This window comes from Miniopterus schreibersii, assembly GCF_964146895.1.
Source record: "Miniopterus schreibersii genome assembly, chromosome: 1".
NCBI lineage: Eukaryota > Metazoa > Chordata > Mammalia > Chiroptera > Miniopteridae > Miniopterus > Miniopterus schreibersii.
In genome coordinates, this window is record NC_138101.1 from 44,797,801 (window position 1) to 44,822,490 (window position 24,690).

General features: G+C 43.9%; 1 protein-coding gene across 1 annotated transcript in view; it reads left to right on the top strand.

The window, feature by feature from the left end:
* FRAS1 (Fraser extracellular matrix complex subunit 1) overlaps positions 1-24,690 on the top strand; it is a 402,590-nt gene that overhangs the window by 194,297 nt on the left and 183,603 nt on the right. Inside the window, exons 15-18 of the mRNA XM_081139877.1 lie at positions 7,744-7,887; positions 15,117-15,257; positions 16,990-17,130; positions 18,878-19,054. Of these exons, the coding sequence (XP_080996003.1) occupies positions 7,744-7,887; positions 15,117-15,257; positions 16,990-17,130; positions 18,878-19,054 (603 nt within the window). The remainder of the gene's footprint in view (positions 1-7,743; positions 7,888-15,116; positions 15,258-16,989; positions 17,131-18,877; positions 19,055-24,690) is intronic.

Consider the following 24,690-nt stretch of genomic DNA (forward strand, 5'->3'; position numbering starts at 1 on the left):
ACAATAAAAAAATCAGTGAAGATCCCTGACTCAAGCTCTCCCAAATCATTACTGTTAGTATTTTGGTGAATGTCTTCTTAATTTTTGAGTTTTGCATGTGGTTGTATACACAGATGTACATACATGCTTTGGTGTGCACGAATTCATTTAGTCGGCCCTCTATCGCTTGATGTTTCTTCCTAATTTTCCCATTATCATAAATAACCATGACATGAACACTTTCTTCCCCCCCCCCCTTTTTTTTAACATATCTTTATTGATTTCAGAGAGAGGAAAGGAGGGGGGGAGAGAGAGATAGAAACATCAATGATGAGAGAGTCATTTATCGGCTGCCTAGCCCGCAACCCGGGCATGTGCCCTGACCGGGAATCGAACTCTGATCTCCTGGATCCTAGGTGGATGCTCAACTGCTGAGCCACGCCCGGCCGGGCGACATGAACACTTTCAATGGAAATCGTGGTAAATATATTTGATTGGGGTAAATTCTTAGACATGATTTCTGGGTCCAAGTATATATATGTACATTTCACATATTAACATATTACTCATTTTTTAGAAGTTGTAGTTTATATTCCTACTAGAAATATATGAGAATGCCTACTTCCCACTACCTTTCTCAAAACTAGGTATGACGATTAAGTTTGTCATTTTGATTGATGTAAAATGGAATCCTGTTTAATTTTTAAAAAATATATCTTTATTGATTTCAGAGAGAGAAAGAGAGAGGAAGAGCAAGAAATAGAAATATCAATGATGAGAGGGTCATTGATCGGCTCCCTCCTGCACGCCCCCGACTGGGGATGGAGCCCGCAACCCGGGCATGGGCCCCGACTGGGAATCGAACCTCAGTCTCCTGGATCCTAGGTCGATGCTCAACTGCTGAGCCACGCCCAGCCGGGCATTTTGTTTAATTTTTTTCTTTTACTTATTTTGGGGATTATATGAAGAGAGTTGAGTCAATCATACTTATCAGTTCATGGCTCGTTTTCATTGTTGGCCTGCGCCAGACTATTCTCTTACTTATCTGTCTGTCTGTCTACCTGTCTGTCTATTCTTCTTGTTCCCATGACCCATTCCCACTTTACTTCTCCCCAGCTCCCTACTTAAGTAACTATTCTAATGCAATTTAATGTGTATTTCATGTATCTGTGTGCTCTTATTGCTTTGTATGCACATATTTTAAATATTTACATGTATTACTAGATGGAGATTTAATTCTTTTAATTTTATTTCAAAAACTTTGTTTTTGTTGAGCAGTTTTGGTTTCACAGCAAAATTTAATGGAAAATACAGAGATTTCCCACATTTCCCCTGTCCCCCACACATGCAGAGCCTCCCCATTATAAACATCTCCCACCAGAATGGTACATTTGTTATAATCAGTGAACGAACCATGCTTTCACTTTCTTTTCCCCCTCTCATAGTACTATTTCTGAGATACGTATGTGTTGTCATGTGTACCTCTAATCCACGGCATCTAGTTGCTGCTCTCCTGTTTAATTTGCCTTTCTCTGCCTCTTCATGAGGCTGAGGATTTTTTCCATGTGTTTACATTTTTTCTACTATAAACTCCCTTAAGTGCATATGGGTTTTCAGAACATGTGGAGTCTAGATATCCCTGTTGCAGGGTGGGAAGGTGTTAGTTGGTACAGGGAGGCAGGTGGAGGGCAGAGACCCAGCCTGATAGGGGACAGAAGATTGGAGTGAAAGGATAAAAAATGATGACTACTCAGATCAGCTTCTCCTTTTAAATATGTCTGGCATTTGCTCTTCTTAGGCAAGTGGCCTTGGCCTCCTGTGGGGTGTGATGTCCAACATCTGGGCTTCCAGGGAAGCCTCACCAAGCTTTGGTTGATGTTTGTAGAGACTGCAAGGAAAGAGCTTTAGAGTGGGAGGCCTCTGGGAAAGGCCGGAGCCCCTTTTGTAACTGCGGGAATTATTCGTGAGGGCTCTGTCACTTCCCTGACTCCCTTTTGAAGTGAGCCTACCTTCCCTGTAGTCTTTTATGCCCTCCCCTCTTCTGTCTGCATTGCACTTTCATTCGTTCCCTTTACAATTACTTTGCCTTTGATGCCAGTGGAAACAAATATGCTGGATTTCTTGGGACATGCCACTCATATAATCATGTCCAACATTCTCTGCTTTCTCAAGTATGTCATCTCATCATATCCCCATGAATTAGGTACCACAAATACAGTTGACCCTTGAACAACATGGGCTTGAACTGAGCAGGTCCACTATTTGCAGATTTTTTTCAATAAATATAAGTTGACCTTCCATATCCTTGGGTTTCGCATCCACAGATTGAACCAACCAGAACTGAGAACAGTATTTTCTGTGTGCAGTTAGGAATCCAAGGATGCAGAGGGCCGACTCTATGCATTGATCTACACTATTTTATATAGGGGACTTGAGCATCCTCAGAGTTAGATATCTGTGGGGATCCTGGGACCAGTCCCCTGCAGATACCAAAGGACAACTTAACATCTTTCCGACTGGCTATTTCGAGCCAGAACTTGCCCGTGCATCTGGCTACTTTTCTGTCATGACTGGTCAGCAAGGCGTTTAAAATTACTTAGATTAATGTAAGTGCAGACACGAGTTATCTCATGACCAGTCAGCAACGTTCGGACACAGAAACACATGTATACTCGTGACCAGTCAGCAAGGTGTTTAAGTTTTGGGGGAGTCAAAAGTTATACGCAGATTTTTAACTTCATGGAGGTTGGTTCCCCTAAGCCCCGCATTGTTCCAGGGTCAGCCGTAATACCGTTTCCACTTTGCAGATTGGGAAAGCAAGGAACAGTGAAGTTTGAGTTTCAGGTAGAAACATTTTCCATCAACAAGAGCTTCATATTGGAAACAGACCCACTAAAACTTGGCAAGTGCTTCTGGTTATTTACAAGATGAGAAGGAAAGTAAGCAGTTGCCACAAAATGGGTACGGAACAGAATGAAGGGACTCGACCTGCGTCTGCCATACCTGCCTGTGCCTGGACTTGCGGCTGTTTCTGTGGAGTAGAAACTTCTTGGCAGTTTGGAAATCTGAGCGGCAGCCTCACTGATGACTGCAAGGGGCTGCTGACCAAGTGTGCTGGTTCCCTGGTAATGGCAGGGAAGCTTGCCTGGGAGACCCTGGGAGAGGGGGAGCTGGGCCCCTCCTCCTGGGGCAGTCTCAGCTGCCGTGGCTCTCTGTGCCCACTGCCCGTGGCTCTCTGTGTCCACTGCCCGTGGCTCTCTGTGTCCACTGCCCGTGGCTCTCTGTGTCCACTGCCCGTGGCTCTCTGTGTCCACTGCCCGTGGCTCTCTGTGTCCACTGCCCGTGGCTCTCTGTGTCCACTGCCTGGGTCTAGGAAGGCTTCCTGGGACATAAGCGGCCTGTAGGAAGTACGAGTTTTAACATTTCCCTGGGAGGGCTGCATTTTATTCTTAGAGGAGCACAGGCTAAAAAAGCTTTTAAAGCAATCTTCTATTACAAAATTATCAAGTACAAAACAAGTTTCTTATTTTGAGAGCAGGGTTTTAATATACAGTTGCCAAAAGAAAAGTAATTTGTTCCTTTTCGTTTTGAATGAGTTGCTCAGCAAGCCAGCACATGTCTTGTTAGGCTCCAGAAGAGGCAGGGGCTTTCCCAAATAAATTACCAACTACATGTGAGATAAGAAGATAGCTCTCCCTTAGTCTTCCTCTTTTAAAATTTATTGCCACAATTTTCACAATGTATAATTCACACCCTGGGTGATCTGAAATGTATCGCAAAGAGAAATTATGGTGAAAAGTCAGGGAGTGACCTTTTATTTTTCGTAATAATCCCAATGTAGTAAAAGCTACATATAAAATAAGGCTGCAAGAAGAGATTATCTGCAGTAGCATATGTTCAGTTAGAAACTAGAAATCAATTGCAGAACACAGTAGGAGTATGTCATAAGAAATGACAGCTGGGGAAAAAAAGAAAAGAAATGACAGCTCAGCATAGTTCTGGGTAGAAATAAAAATCCCTTCTGCTATTCTATCTGGCCATGGAACATGGCTTTTGTCTGATATGGCAAAAGGAGAAGGCCAGCATCACATTTTTTTTTAATGTGTCTTTATTGGTTTCAGAGAGAGGAAGGGAGAAGGAGAGAGAGAGAGAAACATCAATAATGAGAGTCATTGATTGGCTGCCTCTTGCACGCCCCTCACTGGGAATGGAGCCCACAACCCAGGCATGTGCCCTGACTGGAAATCGAACCATGATCTCCTGGATCATAGATTGATGCTGGCCAGGCCACATTTGGTTACTCTGTATGAATACAGTATACGTATTTGTCATCATAAGCAGATCTGGACTCTGGCACTTTTCAGGTAAATTTTATAGCCTCAAGTTTATCTGTCTTAAGGTATCATATCTTCAGACTATGACCTTATGGTTACAACTCACCGTGTGGATGTTACTATGTAGAAGATAATTCATGGGATGAAGTCCCCATAGCCAATTAAAAGAAAGGCCATTCATTAATTCATTTAGCATACGTTTAATGAGTCCTGACTGCATCAGGCATCAGTCTGAACACTGGGGTGAAGATGACTGAAACTTGGCCCCTGTTTTGGAGGATATTACATTCCATGTCAGAGAATCAATCTGCAGCTGAAGAGCAAGTACAATAGGATAAATAGTACCAGAGAGGCATGTGCAACGTGCTGCAGGAGCATAAAGGAAGGAGCGACCAGCTTTGTTTGGAGAAGTTCAGCAAAGCTTCACAGAAGTAGTGACAACTGAGGAAGCGTCTGAAGTGTAAACACGATTCCAGGGGCTGGGTGAATCTCGTGTGGAACACCCAGAACCCACAAAAAGGTGCACAGCATGCTTAGGGTACCCAGTTTCATGGAGTTGGCGAGCAGGAGGGAGGCTGCAGAAGGCAGGTATGAGAGTTAAGTCGGGCTCAGTGTGATGGGCCTGAGTCTGTAGCCTCTATCTTAGACTTAAGCCTAAATCTATAGACTTACACTAAGTTTGTAACCTCTGTTCTGCTCATCCTTTGGCCTCTGTTCTGATTGGCAACACCACGGGTAATATTAAAAATATTTAACAAACAGTATGGCAGAAATCCGATCAGTCCGAAGGAAGGAGAACCTGAGACCCTCAGCTGTGCTGGACCTTTTGGTCACTGAAGCATGGTGCCTGCCAAGTTCCCAGGTATGAAGCCAGAGTATCATGGAGGGGGCAGGACAGAGGCCGTTTACCAACCAGTTTGGAATTATTTTTACTATTTTAACTGCCAGTGCAGCTGAGTATCTGCACTGCCACTAGCCAGCCATCGAAGAGAGCTAGTGCTTTCTCCTCTCCGCTTCACTCCCTGGACTAAGATGATTTCATCCCTTACAGATGTCTTCATCACCCTCTCCTCTCCCCACTGCAGAGCAAACTGTCTGGAAAGCAAAACTGCTCCCTTCCACTGCCCTGAGTAAATCGCTTACAGGAGGAAGTTCAAGGTCCTTACCCAGTCCTGCTGCACACTTGTGATCTGGCCCCTATTGGCTTTTTTTTTTTTTTATAAATATATTTTTATTGATTTCAGAGAGAGGGAGGGAGAGAGAGAGAGAGAGAAACATAAACGATGAGTGTCATTGGCTGGCTGCCTTCTGCCTCCAGCCACCCCCGCCTGCCTGGCCCCATTGTCTTGTTGGCCTCAATTCCCATCACCCTCTGGGGCACATGCACCCCGAGCAGTCTGCCCCCTGCCCCAGTACAGCGCGCTCAAGTCGGGTGGTTTAACCGCTTGCTCTGTAGGCGTCAGGTCCTGGGGCTCACCTGCGGCCCTGGGAAGGCCCCACGGGCTGGCTCAGCGCCTTGCGTAGGGCAGGTGCTTCTGAGCACTGGGAGACAGGTGGACCTGCCAGACCTTTTTAGACATGAGATTGGGCTTTTTTTGTTGTTTACTTGTCTAGGTAACAAACTTTATATCAACTCCCTAGTCAGCGAGACAGAGGCGTGAACAGTGTTAGACACTTCAGACGATGACTGTAGTCCATCATTGAAGGGTAGTTGAATAAGTAATGACAGATTTCATGTGCTGAGGGTAGAATTTGTTACTGGAACCTTTGCATCCACATCTTTAGTTATAATGTAGTGTTAGTAGGTTATCCTAATGTGAACAGTATTCTTGTGTACCACTTATAAAATAGAAAAGAAGTGTTAAATATAAATAAACGGAGGCACTCAAGAGATGTTTGTAGAGCACCAAACAGTATGCTTGAAAACTAGAATTGGGTTTTGCGCTCATGAAGCCTGTGGTCTCATGACGACGCTAGACAATAAATAAACTTTCCTCCATTTCTGCTTCCCACCCGCCATGGTTATCTCTTACCTGGACCACAGCATAGACTCCACACTGGTCTCCCTACCTGCACGTAAGTCCTTAACCCTGCTCTACATGGCAACCAAAAAGAGCGTTTAAAAATCTAAATCAGGGCCTGTGTCTATCCTGCTTAAGCCTGTTCATGACTTCACAATGCAATTAGGATAAAATCCTAATTTTTTCCCGTGGTCTCCAAGGTAAAGTTTGATCTGGCCTCTGCCTTGCCTCATCCTTGGATCTACCCAAAGCCGGTCCTTTCCACGCTCACCTCAGTTATTCTTTATCAGAGTCCTCCTAGCACTTATCATAATTTGTAATTTTCCCTAAATTCGTTGGTGAGAAAAGTTATCTGAAATTGGGCTTTCGTGGGCAGTTTAGAATAGAGAGGGGAGGACTGGATCTTGAGATTTGCAATGTAGGTGTCCTTTCTTTTGATTCCAAAGGGATGCTAATTAAATTACTTCAGTGAAATCCCCAAGTCACTTGTAATCAGCTAAGGCATTCTTCCTATCAGTTTCGGTCAGATTGAGGATATCACAAAACAGGTTGTGTTCCATTGTGAAGCAAACCTTTGGAAAATTAGGGTGCATTAACAAAAGCAAAGGTGGGCTTAGCCATACAGGGAGTTAAGTATGAACATACTCCATCACTCAGAATAGGCCTCTCTAAGGTGAAGAGCAAGCCAGAAGGATAATAAAAAACTAAATGCCAGAGGAGGCGGGAATTTTGGAGTCAAAGGAACAGCACTGGTCTAGGGACAACATACTGTTAGAGGCCTAAAGTGTAAGGGAAAGGCAGGCTCTATGGGTCCTCAAGATGCACATTGAGAGCAGATGTTACTGGGGGTAACCAGAGACTGAGGGAGGTTGAAAGAGTTGTGAGGGAGGGCAGAGGGGCGTATGTACGGTGAGGGAGGGAGAGGAGGGAGATGAAAAGGGAGGGAAAATGCGACACAGTCAAGCAGTACCAGGTCCTTGGAAGTCTAATCAAGGACATGGCTTCCTTCCTTAGTTGATTCTCGATGGTGCTGGAGACAGGAGTGTTACCTTGTTGACACTGTGCTGTGGTTGCAAAGGCGATGTGATGGAGCCCCATCTGACCTCATTAGACATACCATCTTCATAGAGAACATTATGGTTTCCATCCCTGTGATTTTCAGTTTTCAAAAGCTCCTGATTTTCTGTTCCAATTTTTTTTTTTTTAGCAATAATTACTGAAATTGTACTTCTGGCCAACAGAAATAATTTTTTGAGGGGAGAGGGTGTTCTCCTGGGGTGTACATATGTGCATGGTGGTTTAAGGATGAAGGAACCAACATCCTCCTTATAAATTTCATAACTTTTTAGAAAGAACTGACCAGTCCTTTCTGCTATAGCTTGTTCGCTGACTTTGCTGTTTGCCTGCAGCCTGCCACGAGTCCTGTGCGGCCTGCTGGGGTCCCATGGAGAAGCACTGCCTGGCCTGCAGGGACCCCCTCCAAGTGCTGAGAGAGGGCGGCTGTGAGAGCAGCTGCGGCGACGGGTTTTACAACAAGCAGGGGACCTGCAGCGGTAGGTGCCAGACTTTGCGTGTCATAGCATCATTTCCTCTTCCAGCACCCCAGGCCTAATTCAAATCAGAGCACCAATAACCAATGTCTCTTTTACTCAACGAGTAGGCAAACGGCTGCTGACATTGCTGGTGTTTTAATAGTTTACAGAACATGTGTTTTTCACTTGGGGTGGATCCCCTTTAATATATTCTTCCACCCCCCCATAACTTGTTCTGCAGATAAAGACAGTGAGGCCTGGGCTGCTTGCTCTAGACCCACAGCTATAGGGACAGGAGCAGGGCTTCGCTTCTCCAAATCCCAAAACTCTCCATCCACTGCAGACTGCCTCCCAAATACGCATGGCCAGCCAAGGGCAGACCCGCCTTTGTTTTTGGGGCCACTGACTTAAAGCTGAAGCCGTTCTTGTCTATTCTACCTCTAACACCCACTGCATAGCAATAAGAATTAACCCAGCCCCCCGAGTCCTGTGCCAGGCACTGCTCCAAGTGCGTTATAAACATGCACCCATCGAGAAGCAGGAAAGTACTGTGGGAAAAGCATGACCTTGGGCAAGTTACTCAGTCTGTCCACCTGTCAGTTCCCCATTTGTAAGATGGGGATAACACAGCCCCTGTGGGAGACAGAATAATGACTCCTCAAAGATGCCCGCATCCTAATCGCCGTTACTTGTGATTATGCCGCCTTAAATGGCAAAAGGGGTTTGGGAGTTATAACTAAGTTAAGGGTCTTGAGATGGGCGGTTATCCCGGATGACCCACTGGGCCGGTGTCATCACAAGGGTCCTTGTAGGAGGGAGGCTCGAAGGTGGGAGTCAGAAAAGATCTGAGATGGAAGCAGAGTTCAGAGTGATGCCAGGAGGGGCCCATGAGCTTGCAGGCGGCCTCTAGAACTTGGAAAAAGGCAAGGAAGTGGGTCACCCCCGAGAGCTTCAAGAAGGAATGCAGCTCTGCAAACACCTTGATCTTAGGACTCCTGACCTCTAGAGCGGTAATAGATTTGTGCTGTTTTAAACCACTGAGTTTGTGGCAATTTGTTACAGCAGCAATGGGAAATTAATACACCCCCACCTCAGAAGGCTGCTGAGAGGGATGAGTGAATATAAGCAAGACATTTAGCGCAGTTCCCCTCACAGAGTAAATGCTCTGTAAGCGTTTGGCGTTTAATCCTCACAACAATTTTATACGATAGTTACTGTCATCACTCTCATTTTCCTGATGAAGAAAATCCTTGCCCAAGATCGCATAGCTAGTAAGGGATAGAGCTGGGCAGAGCCTTGGTCTCAGGCCCTAAATCTTCACCGCCTCTTATCTCCCGCTCACGATAATGTGATCCCCGCGAGCACCTTTGCCTGTTTCTCTCTCTTCTTTTTCCATTTTCCTCTCCCCTCTGTCTTCTCTCCCTCCTGTCCTCTTGTCAGTCTTTAGATCACTCCCCTGCCACTGTAGATGTTGTCCAGTCTGTAGGCAGCCCCCTGACAGTGAGTGAGTGACGTCCTGCGGTGGTCGCACCAGTAGAAAGGGCAGTGGCGACAGAGATGATCTTTGGGAGCTGACAACTCCACTTGCCTTAGGGAGGAAAGGTAGCTCTTAGCAGCCGCTTGCTTAAAGCTGTGCAGACATTCATCAGCGTCGCTGGTGTGAAAAATCTCTCTTGATTTGGAGGGGTCACTGGTGGCTAGTGTGTGGACTTGGGAGAGAACAAGGAAGGAAAGGCCAGGCTGACATTAGTCTGAGCATTTTCATCTTTTCTGCCAGCATCACTTTCCTGCTCCGTTAAGCCAGATGTATTCTCTAAAGGTCAGCAGATGTCAAATTTGCACGAATCCAAAGGCCTAGAGGTATTTACTCATTAAATCCCCAAGGAGGCTGTCTACCGTCACTGACAAGGAGGTGACACTAACCTGCTACTGAGAAGGCATTACCTGGGTTGAGGGAGCGACTTTTGCTGGGGAAGCATGCGTTTAAAAGGAGAGACAGTTAGTGTGAGCCTGGAGACAGACAGTGGGGGGTGGGAAAATACCGGGGCTCAGAAGTTGAATGAAAGAAGCTGGAGCTCCTTGGGGACAGACAATAGGGTGGTGAAGACCTGGGGCGGGGTGGGAAATGGGTGGAGGGGGGCAATGGGGGAAATAAAGGAGGGACATCTGTAATGTTCTCAACAATAAAGATGAAAGAAAAAGAGAACACTGCTTCTAGAGAGAGCATACATCTGAAATACTATCTGTATACATTTTGAAACAAAGTATCAGACAGAAAACTTACAAACAGAAGGACAGACTATTGCTGACAGTCAGCCAACCAATCAGTTGACCAACAGGTAATTACTGAATGCCCGCCCTGTTGCTTAGCACAGTGCTAGACGCCATGACCCCACTGGCATTGACCAATGTGCCTTTTGACAGACAAGATTGGAGTTTACACTTTTCATAAAATTGTTAAGAGTTCTCTAAGCTTTTATCAAGTGCCTTCAGAAATGTTCAAATAATATTTCCTAAACAGCGGTGAACCAAGTCACTGATTGGTATCGGAATGTTAATTAAGACGTCTGATGCTGATAAAGCTGACTCATTTCCAATTCAGATTAGTGCTATTCAAGATAAAGACCGGCTGGTGTTGGCTTAATAATTTATAACCAAGCAGCTCATATCTGTAGAAATCTCAAGGTCAAGTGCTGGGGGAAAAAAATCCAGAATAACCTGTTATAAACGGTGGTATGCCCTGGTTGAAAGAATTTGCAGTAACCACACTCATCTGTGGTACATGCTTTGAGTTTTTACAAATATTAGATATAAAGGGTGGGGAAATTGAAAGGACAGAGCTCCTCAGGATTCTTCAGTTCTTTAAGTACTTGTGCCGTTAGGAAGGCTTTCCTGAGTCTAGCTAACAAATCAAAGCAAGTTCATGGGTTTCTGTTAACCATTCTCTCCTTTTCTCTGCCTTTTCCTCCTTCCTTTTACCCTCATGTTCCTTTTTCACTAGATTATTCTTTTTTAATCTTTCTGCTTTTATGAGCTCATATAAACTGGGTATTGTCATTGTGAATACAGCTGACCCTCAAACAACACAGGTTGGAACTGTGTGGGCCCGCTTACATGCGGATTTTTTCAGTACGCACCTGTACTGATTTCAGTCGTGGGCGAGGTGTGGAGGACCCACTGTGCGCACTGATCTACACCACAGTGCACAGGGAAAGTGAGCATCTGCGGACTTCGGCGTCTGTGGAGGTGCTGGGACCAGCTCCTCGCAGATACTTAGGATAGTTAAGGGTGGTTACGTTTTGGGGAGTCAAAAGTTACATGCAGATTTTTGACTGCATGGGGGGGATTGACCCCCAGCAAGGGTAACTGTGTGTGTATGTGTGCTTAACGATATCATGTTATGGAGGCCATGCTCTCTTCTTTTTTTCTCAGCATTGTGTTTTAAGGTTCACCCATGTTGCTAATCATGTAGTCCTCATGCATCCACTCTCCCAGTGGCAGGTCCCCGAGTTCCTCCCGCCCATGTGCCGTCACCGTCACTAGAGAGCATGAATAAAGAGCTGTGACCATGGCCTTTTATGAGCCCCGTGGGAGGTTCCCTGGGAGGAATAATCTGGGAACAGAATTGTTGTTTTTCTTGTTTTTTGTTTTAATATACTTTATTTTTATTGTTAACACTATTACTTATTAACTCTGCATATCTGTTTGACTAAGTAGCTCACCAAGGTCTCCTCTCCAAACCCCGAGGGCTCTCCCATTCCCACATCCTTGCTACCATTTAGCCTTATCAAGTTTTAGATTTTCCTCTGGTCAATAAGTATGCAGGGTCATCCCATCTGATTATTAATGAATCCTTCTGATTATTAATGAATTTGAAAATATCTTCAACTCCTTTTGGACTTTTGTATCAGCTCTTCTCTAAATTGCTTTTTAATGTGTTTTTCCCCATTGTTTTATTGGCCTTGCTGCCTTTTGATTGTTGATTTTATGGAGTTCTTTGTATGTTATACGTATTAACCCTTGTTAGTCTCAAATATGCAAATATTTCCCAATTTTGTTACCTTTTAACTTTTATTGTGGTGCCCTTTGTTGAACAGAACATTTTAATTCATCATTTTTTACTTTAACGTTTTGATTTTGAATTTTTAAAAAGAATTCTGCTCATTTTGAACTTGAATTCTTTTTTTCTGCTCAAGTTCACAAAGAAATTATTCTACATTTTCTTCTATTAACCTGACAGTTTTATCTTAAGTTAGGCTGTTGAACCATCTGGTGCCCACTTACGGATGTGGGTTTAAGTAAGGATTCAGTTTTATTTTTCTTCACTTCATGATCCAGTTTTCCCAAGATCATCTGGTAATTCAATCTAAGCTTCCCCAATGATCTTTATTGTATATTAAGTTTCTGTGTGCACATAGGTCTGTCTCTGAGCTATTCCAGTAGCCTAAATTTCTGCCCTTATACCCTATCTCACTTTTTTGTTTTATGTTTTCATTAATTTCTATTGCTTTGCAGTATGTCTCAGTATCTGATGGGGTAAATTTTCCCTTTCTTTCCTCTTCCTTTTCAAAGTTGACTTAGTTATTCATGGACTTTAGAATATGTTTATTAAATTCCTAATAAAATACAACTGGAATTTTTGTTAATACTATATTGAAATTATAGACTAGTTTGGAAAGAAATGACCTCTTCCTAATAATCTTATTTAAATTTACAAATTATACTCTAAGTATTACGTCAGGTGTGTCTTAAAAATGTTTTGTTTATAATGTTTTTTATTGTTGGTCAATTCTAAATTTAAAAAATTTTTCTGTTACTCTTTGTTTCTGGGGAATCCACTTAGCTTAAAGATTGTTCAGTTCTGTTGAGATGCCAGTTCTAGAATTAGAAACTTTGGAAGTTTTTATGGAGGGTGAGAGGAAAGATGCTTTTCAGATTTATTTTTGCTTTTTTGTTCCAGTTATGAGTTGAGGGAATGATTTTCCTTTTCTCTGCTGTAGAGATCATAGCCTTTGACCTTTTCCTGATATTGCCTTGCCTTAAACGTTTGCTTCTAGAGAGATGCTGAATCTTCCGGGCTGCAGGATGGAACATTTGGCCCTGTCACTTGCATCTTTTTTCCCAAGTTCTTAAGATGTTTTTCAGGAGGTTAGCATGGTGTAGGTGGATAAAGAGAACAGAGAATAGATCTCAGCATCGATTCTCTGACAGCCAGAAGGTTTGTTTTGTTTGTTTTTAAAGCATTTAGCCAACGGGCAATAGAGTAGATGGAGTCGCAACTTACCTGCAGCTGCCTTCGCCTTCGCCGCCCCTCTCAGGGCAGGAGGCCCCCTCTGCTCTGTCCAAGGCTAATCTCTCCTTCTGTATTTTTGAAAGTACGTTCCCTTGTTCTCCTAAGTATTCTTTGAACAATTATTTAAATTCTTCTCTTTTTAAAAACCTTTCCCTGGGTCTGTACTGGCCTTGAGCTTTTACAATTTGGGAGAGACAAAACAGCCTCTTCCCCTTTTAATCATTCCTCTCTGTCCCTGTCCGTTCTCAGCCAGGGCCTCCAGGGGACAGTTAACAACCCTGGCCTCACGCTCATCCCAGGGCTCCGCGAGGACCGCTGCGGTGCAGGTCCCCCGTTCCTCAGTCTAGGTGCAGTGAGCCATGTCCAGGCTTTATTCGTCCTTTCTGCGCTCTTGCTCACTCCCTTCTTGAAACTTTTCCCCCCTCAGCTGCTCAGCCTCCACTCTCCTGTTTTCTCTTCTACCTTTGTATCATTTCTTCTTGGTCACCTTTGCTAGTTTTTTCATTTTTCATTAAATGTTGGTGCTCTCGGATCCTTGAGTACTTCTGCCTTACCTTTCATGCTTTTTTCTGAAAAAATCAACTAATTTCTGATCTCAACGACCACTTACGTGTGATGATCCCCAGGCCTCCCTCCTGAGCTCGAGAACTGTCAATTGGGCTGTTTACTGGACTGCGCCTGTCAAAACTGAGCCCATTAGAATCCCCCACACCTCCTCTCCTTGCATTCTGTGGGTGGCATGTCCCACCCCCCAAGCTATATGCCTGGAATCCATCTGAGACACTTTCTCCTACACAGGCCTTAAATCTGTCATCTTCTCCACAGCCTTGATTCAACCCCCGATCGTCTTGTTCTGTGGGCACTGCCGTGGTCTTCCAGCTAGACCCCCAACTCTCCGTCTTCACCTTTCCAAATTACACTCCAAACTGTAGCCAAGTAGCCTTTCTTGTACCCAACATGGCGATGTTTCTGTTGTGATTGAGACTTGGCAGGGGCTCCCTCTGCCTTCCTTTCACAGGCCGAGAATCTAGACCTTAGAGTCTGGCGTACGGGCTTATATAATCTGGCCCTGTCCACTTTTCCAGCTGATTGGAGCTGTACTTTACCTGGGCAGCCCAAACTTTTGCCAGACCCTGGACCTTTCCTTGCCTCGCTGCTTACGCTGGGAATGCTTCCCAAGACAGTGTTCAAGGGTTGCTCGTATATGAACCCTTTCTTACTTGACCTTTCGTATCTTCTATATCACACACATTGTTTTTGGAATTTTCCTTGTTCTTATGTAAACTGATCTGAGTGACAGCTATAGTATTTCTCATGTTGCATGTCTGTCTCTCTCTATTAGACTCATAAGCCCCTTAAAGCAAAGACCAAGTTGATTTGATTTTTGTGTGTCTACCACCTGAAGCAGTACCTGACACAGAGCATAAGAAATGTTTTGGGGGCTAAATGGGTGAATAAGTGACCCTGCTTAACATTTGTGTATCATGACCTTGCTTAGAAGAACTCTGAGTTTCTGAATTCTCTCTCCAACTAGGGTTGCCAGATAAAGGATGAAATATTTGGGACAAAGCTAAACTAAATAATAATTCATTATTTATCTGAAATTCAAATTTAACTGGGCATCTCATATTTTTATTTGCTAAATCTGGCAACTCTACCTCCAAGGCCATTTTAACTTTAAATCTTATATTAAATTTGATACACTAGGGGTGGGGGAGCGGAATGCTTCAGAGTATTTGTTATGCTTCGTGCAATGAATAATTCTTTGGTTCTTCAACTGTGAAAACAGAAAGTGCAGAGTCCTTTGAAATATTGGCATCAAGGAAACAGAACTCAGTTGAGCAGCCAGAGAACGAGATTACTTTGTCGATACCAACTGTGGACGTTGTAATGAATAGACTTCCCCGCTCCCTTGGCTCACTATTGACTTTCTCTGATGGGTTTTCCTCTCTCTTAGCTTGTGACCAATCCTGTAAAAGTTGTGGCCCCAATAGTCCCCGATGTCTTACCTGTACTGAGAAGGCAGTGTTGCATGAGGGCAGGTGCATTTCTGAATGCCCTGGTGGATACTACGCTGATGCCACAGGCAGATGCAGAGGTAAGACATGGTCCATCATCATCGTCATCATCATCACCAACTAGACTGGGCCCTATAGGCTGCTCATGTGGGAATTTGTGTGCCTGATGGGAAAATGTCAAAAGGAATAGCTTTTTCATTAGAGCACCTACGTGTATTTGGATGGGAGTGGGAGACATGGGTAGATGCTGGGGGACTAGAGTGATTAAATAAAGAACTTGTACATATTAATCATCATGAGAGATCATTTGGTCCTTTTGAAATGCAAAGAACATCTTTAAGATCTTCATAGAATTCTTGTATACTTGTAAACCATCACCAACTTAGGTCATAAGTATGACAGAATCATTCCTTAGATGGCATTTATAAACACTACAGGGGTGGGCAAAAGTAGGTTAATAATAATAAATAATACAATAATTAACAATTAAATAATAATACAAGAATAAACGCTGTTTCACATACAACTATAAGTCGCCCACCCCTGTATATTGATAACTACAACACTCCACAAAAATAAAATAAAAAATAAACCAAGTTTGATCATGTGTAAAACTGAAGTCTGTACCCAGTGAAAATTTGGTTTTATGTGCTATTTATATATTGCTTTTTTCAGACTTATACAACCTAAATGATGAAACATTCCCATTTGAGACTTCATAAGTTTCGGTGTATATATGCTTGTCTTGTCTTTCCGAATGAGCACCTCTGGGAACTTATTGCTGCCGTGATTGGCCCCCCTCCCTGAGGCATAAACACATGCTCGCTTCTCCCTGGTGTCTGTTAATGGCAGACTATTTAGACCTGTCCCTCAGTCTCTTCTTATCAGCACCTCTTTTGTCTTCGAACCTGTTTACTTACCCCTTTTCCTCAGCACCCTGCCCCCAAAGGTCTTATCCTATCTCTACTCTCCCTTCTCCCAGCTCCTGACTATTGTCCTCTGGAGACCTCTTTCACTATCTCACTCCTGTCCTTTAGGACAAGCCATGGTACCATCTGTCTCTTTAGAGTCAGGGATGCCCACTGTTACCACCCAGGACCAAAGGAGGGGATGTGTGTGTCTGACATTGTCCTATATAGTGGTCAGATTCTTAAATGTAATTCTTACTTAGAGTCTCAGAACATCCAAGCTGGAAGCACCTTAAATGACCATTTAGTCCAACCTCTCTCTGTGCATATGCCAAGGAAACTAGGCCTGCAGATACCCAGACTTGATGAAGGGCATAGATAAACTACTAGGCACGATAGTCAAAATTCAACTGCTCCCAACACTTGGACCTATGAACGTCCCACTCATCCCTGTTCAGGTGGGGGATTTTAGGTTCAGACAGACCTACGGCTACATTCCAGACCTGCTACTAATTAGCTCTGTGGTCTTAGGGAAATTTTTTAACTTCCCAAGACCTCAGTTTCTTCATCTGTAATGAGGTTAATAATCCCTACCTCATAATGTTACTTATCTATGAAGGTTAAAAGTGGTAATGTGTATAAAACACTTAATACAGACATTAAGTAAAGGATAGCTAGTCAGTAATAGATAGAACGTGGGTAGAAGATGGGTCATGGGGCAGTGTGGGCAGCTCTGGTGATAGAACCACCTCCTAACACATCTTTTCTTGTATTTGGTGTGAGAGCTGAGGCGGGACTGAGGGTGACGGAGGAGAGGGCTTCCTGGCGCATAGGGAGCCGGCCAAGACGTGTGCTCCTCAGTCACCTCGGCTCCACTGTGGTCATCTCTCGCTCTCTCCCGCAGTTTGCCATCACTCGTGTGCCAGCTGCTCTGGACCCGCGGCCTCGCGCTGTACAGCCTGCGCCCACCCCCAGGCTCTGCGCCAAGGCCACTGCCTGTCCAGCTGTGGAGAGGGCTTCTACCCTGACCTCGGCGTCTGCAGAGGTATCGTTGGTGTCATTCTTATTCTTAGGAGACTTTCCTGTCATTGAGACATAGATTTAAGTTACAATTTTTTAACAGATTGATTTTAGAGAGAGGGAGGGAGAGAGAAGCGCTGACTTGTTTTTCCACTTGTTTATACATTCATTGGTTGATTCTTTTTTTTTTTTTAATTATTTTTTTAATCCTACCTGGAGGATATTTTTTCTATTGACTGTTAGAGAGACTGGAAGGGAGGAAGGGAGGGGGAGAGGAAGAGAGAGAGGGAGAGAAAGAGAAACATCAATGTGAGAGAGACATCAATTGCCTCCTGCGCACACACTGCAGCTGGGGCCTGGGATCAAACCTGCAGCCCAGGTAAGTGCCCTTGATCAGGAATCGAACCAGTGACCCTTCAGTACGTGGGCCAGAGCTCAAACCACTGAGCAGCACCGGCCAAGGTCATTGATTGATTTTTGTATGTGCCCTGATCGGGCATCAACCCCCTAACCTTGACTTATCGAGACAACACTCTAACCAACTGAACTACCCAGCCAGGGCCTAAATTTCTTTTTAGTTCAACTTTTCCTCTAGTGTATCTCATATGACTATGCATACATTATATGCTTTTTTTCATTGCCAAGAGATAAGCTGAAAAATCATGTGAAGATACCCATAAATTCATGATTTTTCTGGCCGTCCTTGAGAGGAATGTCATTTCCTCTACTGTACATTAAAACCACTCTGTTTCCTTCCTTTTCTATTTTTCCAGCATTGCTAATGTCTTTCTTAGTCTTCGTTTTGTTTTTCCCTGAAGAACCTCTCTTTGTTAATGATACTGCTAAACACACTGAGAGTCACTAGCGATGCCTCTGGGCTGAGTAAAATGGAAAATCTTAAACAGCTGTTTGCCAGAAAAGGCCCTGGGCTCCTTGTGGGGGGAAGTATCTTTCAGCCTTTTGGAACTAGAACATTGGGAGCAAACACTGCAAGTGAAATTAACTTGTATTTATTTATGCACACGGCACCTTAGAAAAGAGCTTCTGAATAGTTATAAGCAAAACGTTTTTAAAACAGGTAGCTGCAATAAATATTATGAAAAGGAAAGTGTAGTGAGTCTTTTAAAGAACAGGAAAGCTAATTGTATCAAAATGTGGGCCTGAGATAACCCATGTAGTCCATTTGGCTTTGATTCTCGCCAGTAGCCAGGGAAAACAAGAAACTGTGATGGACTATGAAATTCTGGTGGCTTTCTCAAAGAGGCCTCTTTCTTGTTTAGAAAAGCAGTCTTTCCTCACATAAGCCCTAAAAGGAATTTGTTGCCTGGACCCCTGTATAGTGGGTGATGAATAACACAGCGACCATGTTTGCAGAAAATACAGTAATGGCCTTTATGTGAATGTGTCTTAAAATCTTCAATAAAAACTGAGGATATAATATTAAATCGCCATTCAATGACTCTGTTTCTCTGGAAAACCGAGACAGTATTGCCCAGCTTGCTGTTATTTTTGTTTTGTTTTATTTTTTTAATCTAGCTAGGCAGTTCCTATAGGACCTGAGAGATATGACTAGTTAACCTCACCCTCACTTTGTCCCTCACAAATATTATTATTATCACCCTGCTCTTTATACAGCACACTAGAAAAACAATATTCTGAAAGGATGTATCTGGTGAACTTCTCTAAGTGGTTTTGATTTAATGATGGGCTCCCATTATTGCAACGTATATATGATCCTTGGATTGTCCTCTGCATTCTGTTTCTGTTGGCAGCCTGTCATTCCTCTTGTCTGACTTGTGTGGGCCCTGAGCGCTCTCACTGTACCCAGTGTAAGCAGCCAGTGGAAGGACTGCAAGCTGAGCAGCTGTCCGGTGCAAACGTCACCTCAGGCGAGTGTCTGCCCCAGTGCAGAGCCCAGTTTTACTTGGAGAACACGGGGCTGTGTGAAGGTGAGTGAGCGTGATTTGAGAAAATGTTAGGTGCCTCTGGGCTTCTTGAGAGATCTGTGAGGTGGAACCACACCCAGGAAGATCTGTGTTTTCACATAAAAGTGGTTCCAGGATGCTCATGGATGGAGCAGAAGATTGACATATGCCAAAGAGGGGCCCCACTGATGTCCTCCTTCCCTTTGTGAGTGATAGGTGATCTGAAAGAGATGGTTCCTTTTACCCCACTGTCCCCACAGTTATACTCAGAAGTTCCAGAGAGGAATTCTTTCAGAAGCCCGTATGAGTAGCTAGGAAGGACTCAGTGCTCATGTAGAATTCTATTTATTATTTCTTCTAATTTGCTATTCTGAATATGAAATGGTTCCTTCAGGGCAAAACCTGGACTTCTGTCAAAATTTAGAAATGATTCCTGTGATTACCTTGTCATATCATCTATAGAAAACTGATGCCATCCTAAATAATGTGATTTAATGGCCAGGTCATCTATGAGTGGCTGAGGAGAGGAAGGGGGAATTATATATATAATTTCTTGGGAGGTAAAGGTGGCCTCTATCTCTGCTCCTACAAGGAGCTGCCTTGCTGTTGGACAAATTATTTGACTCTCAAGCTACCTGAAAAAAATTATTCATATTTCCCACTTGTAAACATAATGTGTGCCATTAAACAAAATTTTGAATGTAAAAAAAAAAAAGTAGACAATTAATCTGCCTACCACCTACCACCTAAACCCACTTGCCTTTAACATTTTGCTGTAATATATCTGAGGACTTTTTCTCTGCATAGCTTTGAATTTTTATTTTTGCAACATAACTCTAAACATGCTGCAGATGCAATTTTGTATCCTACAGGCCCACTTATAAAAGTGGCTTCCGTTTCACATTGGACTGTACCCTCACATGGAAATGCTGGATTTCAAGGTCAGGCTAAAAGATCTTGGATGCAGTGAGTCATATGGCAGAATAGGAACTGTGCAGAATTGGAATACAGAGACCCCAGGCAGGACACTTAAGCTCTCTGAGCCTTGGCGTTCACTGCATTAGAAGAGGGATAATTTTCTTTCACACTGGCTTTTTACCAGGGCCTAAGGAGGTTAGGAGTGTGAAGGGCGTGGTAAATTGTGAAACCCCCATGCTCAATTGCTATAAACCTCACCCAAAAACTCAGGTGTTCAGGAACACTGTAGGGGTAACTTCCTGCTCCCTGGGAAGCACCAGGGCTTCAGGGGGGTTTACAGTGGTACCTAAAAATTGGGGGTCACTACTCTCCAGACATCCTGGTTGCTGCCCATGGATGCATTGCCCCAATTCTCTGCGGTCCCTTGCTCTGTTTCCATAGCCACTTGTGAAATTTGGAAATCTCTGTTGCTGCCGAGAGTGCCAGTGTCTCCCCAGGGCATATCACACAGCCTCCCCTCTGATCCCAGGAAAAATCGAGAAGAAATCTTCCCAGGCTGCTCCACATACTTAGCTTCTTTCTACAGTTTTGAGCACTATTATAAAAATGAAATGATTAACATTTTAATAAGTTATGTTGTAAATAAAAATTATAGCGTCCAGAGTTATTCATCCAGGAAATCATGTTCCTGGTATTTGGTACACAAATCATGAGCCAGGCAACGTGGAGAATGCTGTACTCGTTTGCTCACTCGGTCCTGATGCCAACCGTAGGGGGCCAGTGACACCACTAGAGAAGAAGAAACGGAGGCTTGAGGAAGTTAAGGCTGTAACTTGCTCACAGTCAAGTCGCCAGCACATAGTGGAGTCCAGGCGGACGTAAGTCGGCCTGACCCCAGTACCCGTGCTCTAGGCCAGGATGCCGTTGCACGTGGCTGCCGAAGGGCAGAGGCGCGTGTGCTAGGGCTGCCGGATTACGTCATCACTAACTGACAAAGGGGTGTTGGGAATTTCTTTATACAGAAATTTAAAAAAGATTAGAGTCTAATCCCTCTGGAATGGCTTAATTGTGGTCCCGGGTGAGAGGACTAGATCGACCTATTGAGTCCTTGTAGCCCCGTGATTTCGTGCTAGTTAATATAATATGATTAGGTATCACACACAGAGCTGTCTGCTCTCATTTATCACCAAATCCCCGTGCAGTCTCCGCTAGATGGATAGATTGTTGTACCCAATTTATAAGTGATGAGAATGTGGCAGAAAGAGGTTAATGGAGGTGCCCAAGATTTCATTGGGAGACTGAGTGCAACCAGCAGTTGTTTCGAACCCTACCTGAGTTTTGCGTGTGCTGATTGATGGATTTCCTGTCACTCGTCCTGTATCTCTGGAAACCTTCCTGCCTTCCCACAGTCTGTTCCCTTTTCCATTCAGCCGGAGTGTTGCCTGTGAAGTCAGGCCTGGGAGTGCTGTGAGACTGCATCGGGCTCTCCCCACACAGCCCCAGGAATGTCCTTGCCTCTTTGCAGAACATTTAGAAAGGCTGGAGAGTGTGTGTGTGTGTGTGTGTGTGTGTGCGCGCGCATGTGCTCCATTCTTTGATCGCAAGTTCTTTTCTGTAAAGAAGAGAAAAACAACTGTTTTCCAGAACTCTCCCTCTGCCTTTCTTCGAGACTGCAGCACAGGGAGGTCAGAATATCCCTGCAGCTGATGAAAGCGAGAAGCAGATGCATCATAGGAAGAAGCAATTTACTTAGAGCCTGAAATGGTGTCAGGGTTATTATTAGAAAAGTTGCTCCTTTGAGCTACAGAACAAAACCAGCCGTAATCTAAGTGGAATATATTCAAGATATTTGACTAAAATTCAAGCCTGTGATTGACAGATGGAAAAATATAAAATTAATAAACATGACTGGAGAGAACACTGTGTATTATTAACTGCAGGATGATCTATCTTTATTCATTTTCCTACAGATTTTACATAGCGCCTCTCGGGCGCCAGGCTTTGTCTAGGCACTGGGAGCACACTCACGAACGAGTCCTGTGAAAGGCCTGCTCTCACGGAATTTATATTCTAGTGAGAGAAACAGATAATAAAGGAATAAATGAATAGTAGCAGCAGCTGCAAAACCCATGGTACACACTTGGCTAGTGGTCTGTGCTCTGATGCCCCTACAGGGTAATGGGGGGAAGAAGGGATGGGATGGAGGTGGCCCTCAAAGAAGAAGTGCTCCGGCAAGAGGGGGACAGCCACCAGCATGTTTGTCCTGCGGTTTTGGCTTGTTCTCTGAAACAAATTTGGGTATTGCAGAAGATCGAGCTGTGACATCATGCTTCTTTTTCGCATGGCCTCTGGGTTTCCAAAGTATGGCTGGAATGCTGGTACAAAGGGGGGTCTGCTGCTGATTGTGAGATAACTTGAGGCATTTGGTAGCTGACCAAATTTGTTCGTGTTTATTAAATATGAACATTTAGGATTCATTAAAAGGGGGATTTGAATAATCTAGAGTAGATCTTACCTGTTTAACTGATTGTTCACCAGCACTGACAGATTCAAGTTGAAAAAAAAACCAACGAAACCCAAAAACACCCATCAGTCCCCTTGCCCAAATAAAACAAAACAAATTACGAATCAGTAAAAACCCACGCCCTCCAAAACACCACCAAAAACCCCATCCTTTCATCTGCCTTCTGCACTAGTGTCCTCTGCCTGTCGGAGCTGGATCAGGGCCGCTCTGCTGCGCAGCCCCAGGGGCACCGTGCTCACAGTCCCCGCCTGCCTGGTCTCCCAGAGGCTTTAGTGACTGCGAGGCTCTGTGCAGGGCCCCGGGGGCATGGCCAGACCGATGGCCTGGGGCTCCTGTCCCGGAGGCCTCTCCTCTCACTGATGTTCCTGGCTTCAGGTCAGTCTCACATTCTCCTTCCACTCCTTTGGTTGTTTTAAACCCTCACCCGAGGAATATCCATTGCTTTTCAGAGAGAGTGGAAGAGAGAGAAAGAGAAACATCAGGTGAGAGACACATCGATTGGTTGCCTCCCGCGCGCACCCCGACTGGGTCCAGGGATTGGGCCTGCAACCGAGGCACCAGAATCAAAGCCGAGGCCCTTCAGCCCGCAGGCCTACGCTCTAACCACTGAGCCAAACGGGCCAGGGCTCTCCTTCCACTCCTGGTGAGGATTTTTTCTCTCTCTTAAGGGACTCAGCTGTTTTGAAGACAGGTTTTTGTTGAGTTCCCTAGAGCAAGCTTCTCACTGAAGTCTCCTGGAATTGTGTTAAGATTTGACTCCGATTTAGTGTGTTGGGGTGGGGTTTGAGTGCCTGCATTTCTGACATGCTCCCAGATGAGGCTGCTGCTCCTGGCCCATTACCAGAGTTTGAGTAAGGAAAGCCTGTAATGAAAGAAGGGCAAGCACATCACTTGTTCACTGGTATGCTTCTTCCTAACTAGAGCAGTTTAAAAAAACTCCATTTTTATTTCTTCTCATTGCCAGCATTTTACATGTCACAGAAACTTTAAAAAAATACAGATAAGAAAAAAAATCTATTACAAGGCTACCCAGATATAGCCAATAAAAGTATAGAATTAGGAACTAAAAATACAGGGGAAGGCAAAAGTAGGTTTATAGTTCTTATGAAAAATAATACAAAAATGAATAAAGGATAATATAGGAATAAACTCTGTGTTTTGTGTACTCACAATTGTAAACCTACTTTTGCCCCACCCTATATTTTGCAAGTGTAAAAAAACGAATTTTTTAGTACAAGTGTTTCCCAAATATTGCCTGAGATATTCTAAAATACTATTAATTGTTTACCTGAAATTCAAATTTAAGTAGGTATTTTTTATTTTATCTGTAAACCCTACCTATGACCCTTCTATCTGGGGATAACCTCTTTTAATCTTCTGGCATAGAGTCTTACAGTTGTATACACACACACACAGATCACTTCATGGTTTATAAATTCCTTCCAACCAAGAAGCTTACTGGAGATCCTGTGAATTTACATTTACTTCCATTTTATAGATGAAGAAAGTGAGGCTTAGAAGGAATCAACTAAAGGATAATTTAGCAATAGGGGACCCTGGGATCTAACAGAGGGCATAGTTGCTTGGGAAATATTTGCTTCTTTCCAAGCCCGGAAGCTTGTTCTTCATCTCACACTAGAGCTTTACAATTCCATTTTAGGCCAGGCCATCTCAATTAATGAGGCAGTTCAATCATCGCGTCCACGATTTGGCAGTGGCGACCAGGAAGGGACATGAACATGAGCAGGATGATTAGTGTAGCCATGTAATTGCCTCGATTCTGTAGCAAATTAATGATGGATTCTTTCAATTCCCACACAGTTCAGCAAGAGGTTTGAAATGATATAATTTTGAGGAAATTACAAGCTTTATGTTAAAAATGAACCGTGTACTACGATAATGAATTCTACTTACACATTTTCTAATGTATTATGTCAGGAGAAGCTGCTTGCAGGAAGAATGCAGAGGTAATAAACACCCCAGCGGGCTTGATCCCGCGCATCAGCAGCCTTGTCATTATAGTTCGAAGAATCATGGCACTTTGGTCAGGGAAACATGAGGGAAATTTTAGCAACTAAATTTTTCCAAGCCTCCTTTTTTGGTGTCCAAGGTAGTATCGCCGCCTTAGGCTAGATCTTAGTGCATCGGGCAGAATTGCACAAAATTAATACAGATTTGATATCAATTTTAAAATTTTTTCAACTTTATTGAGATATAA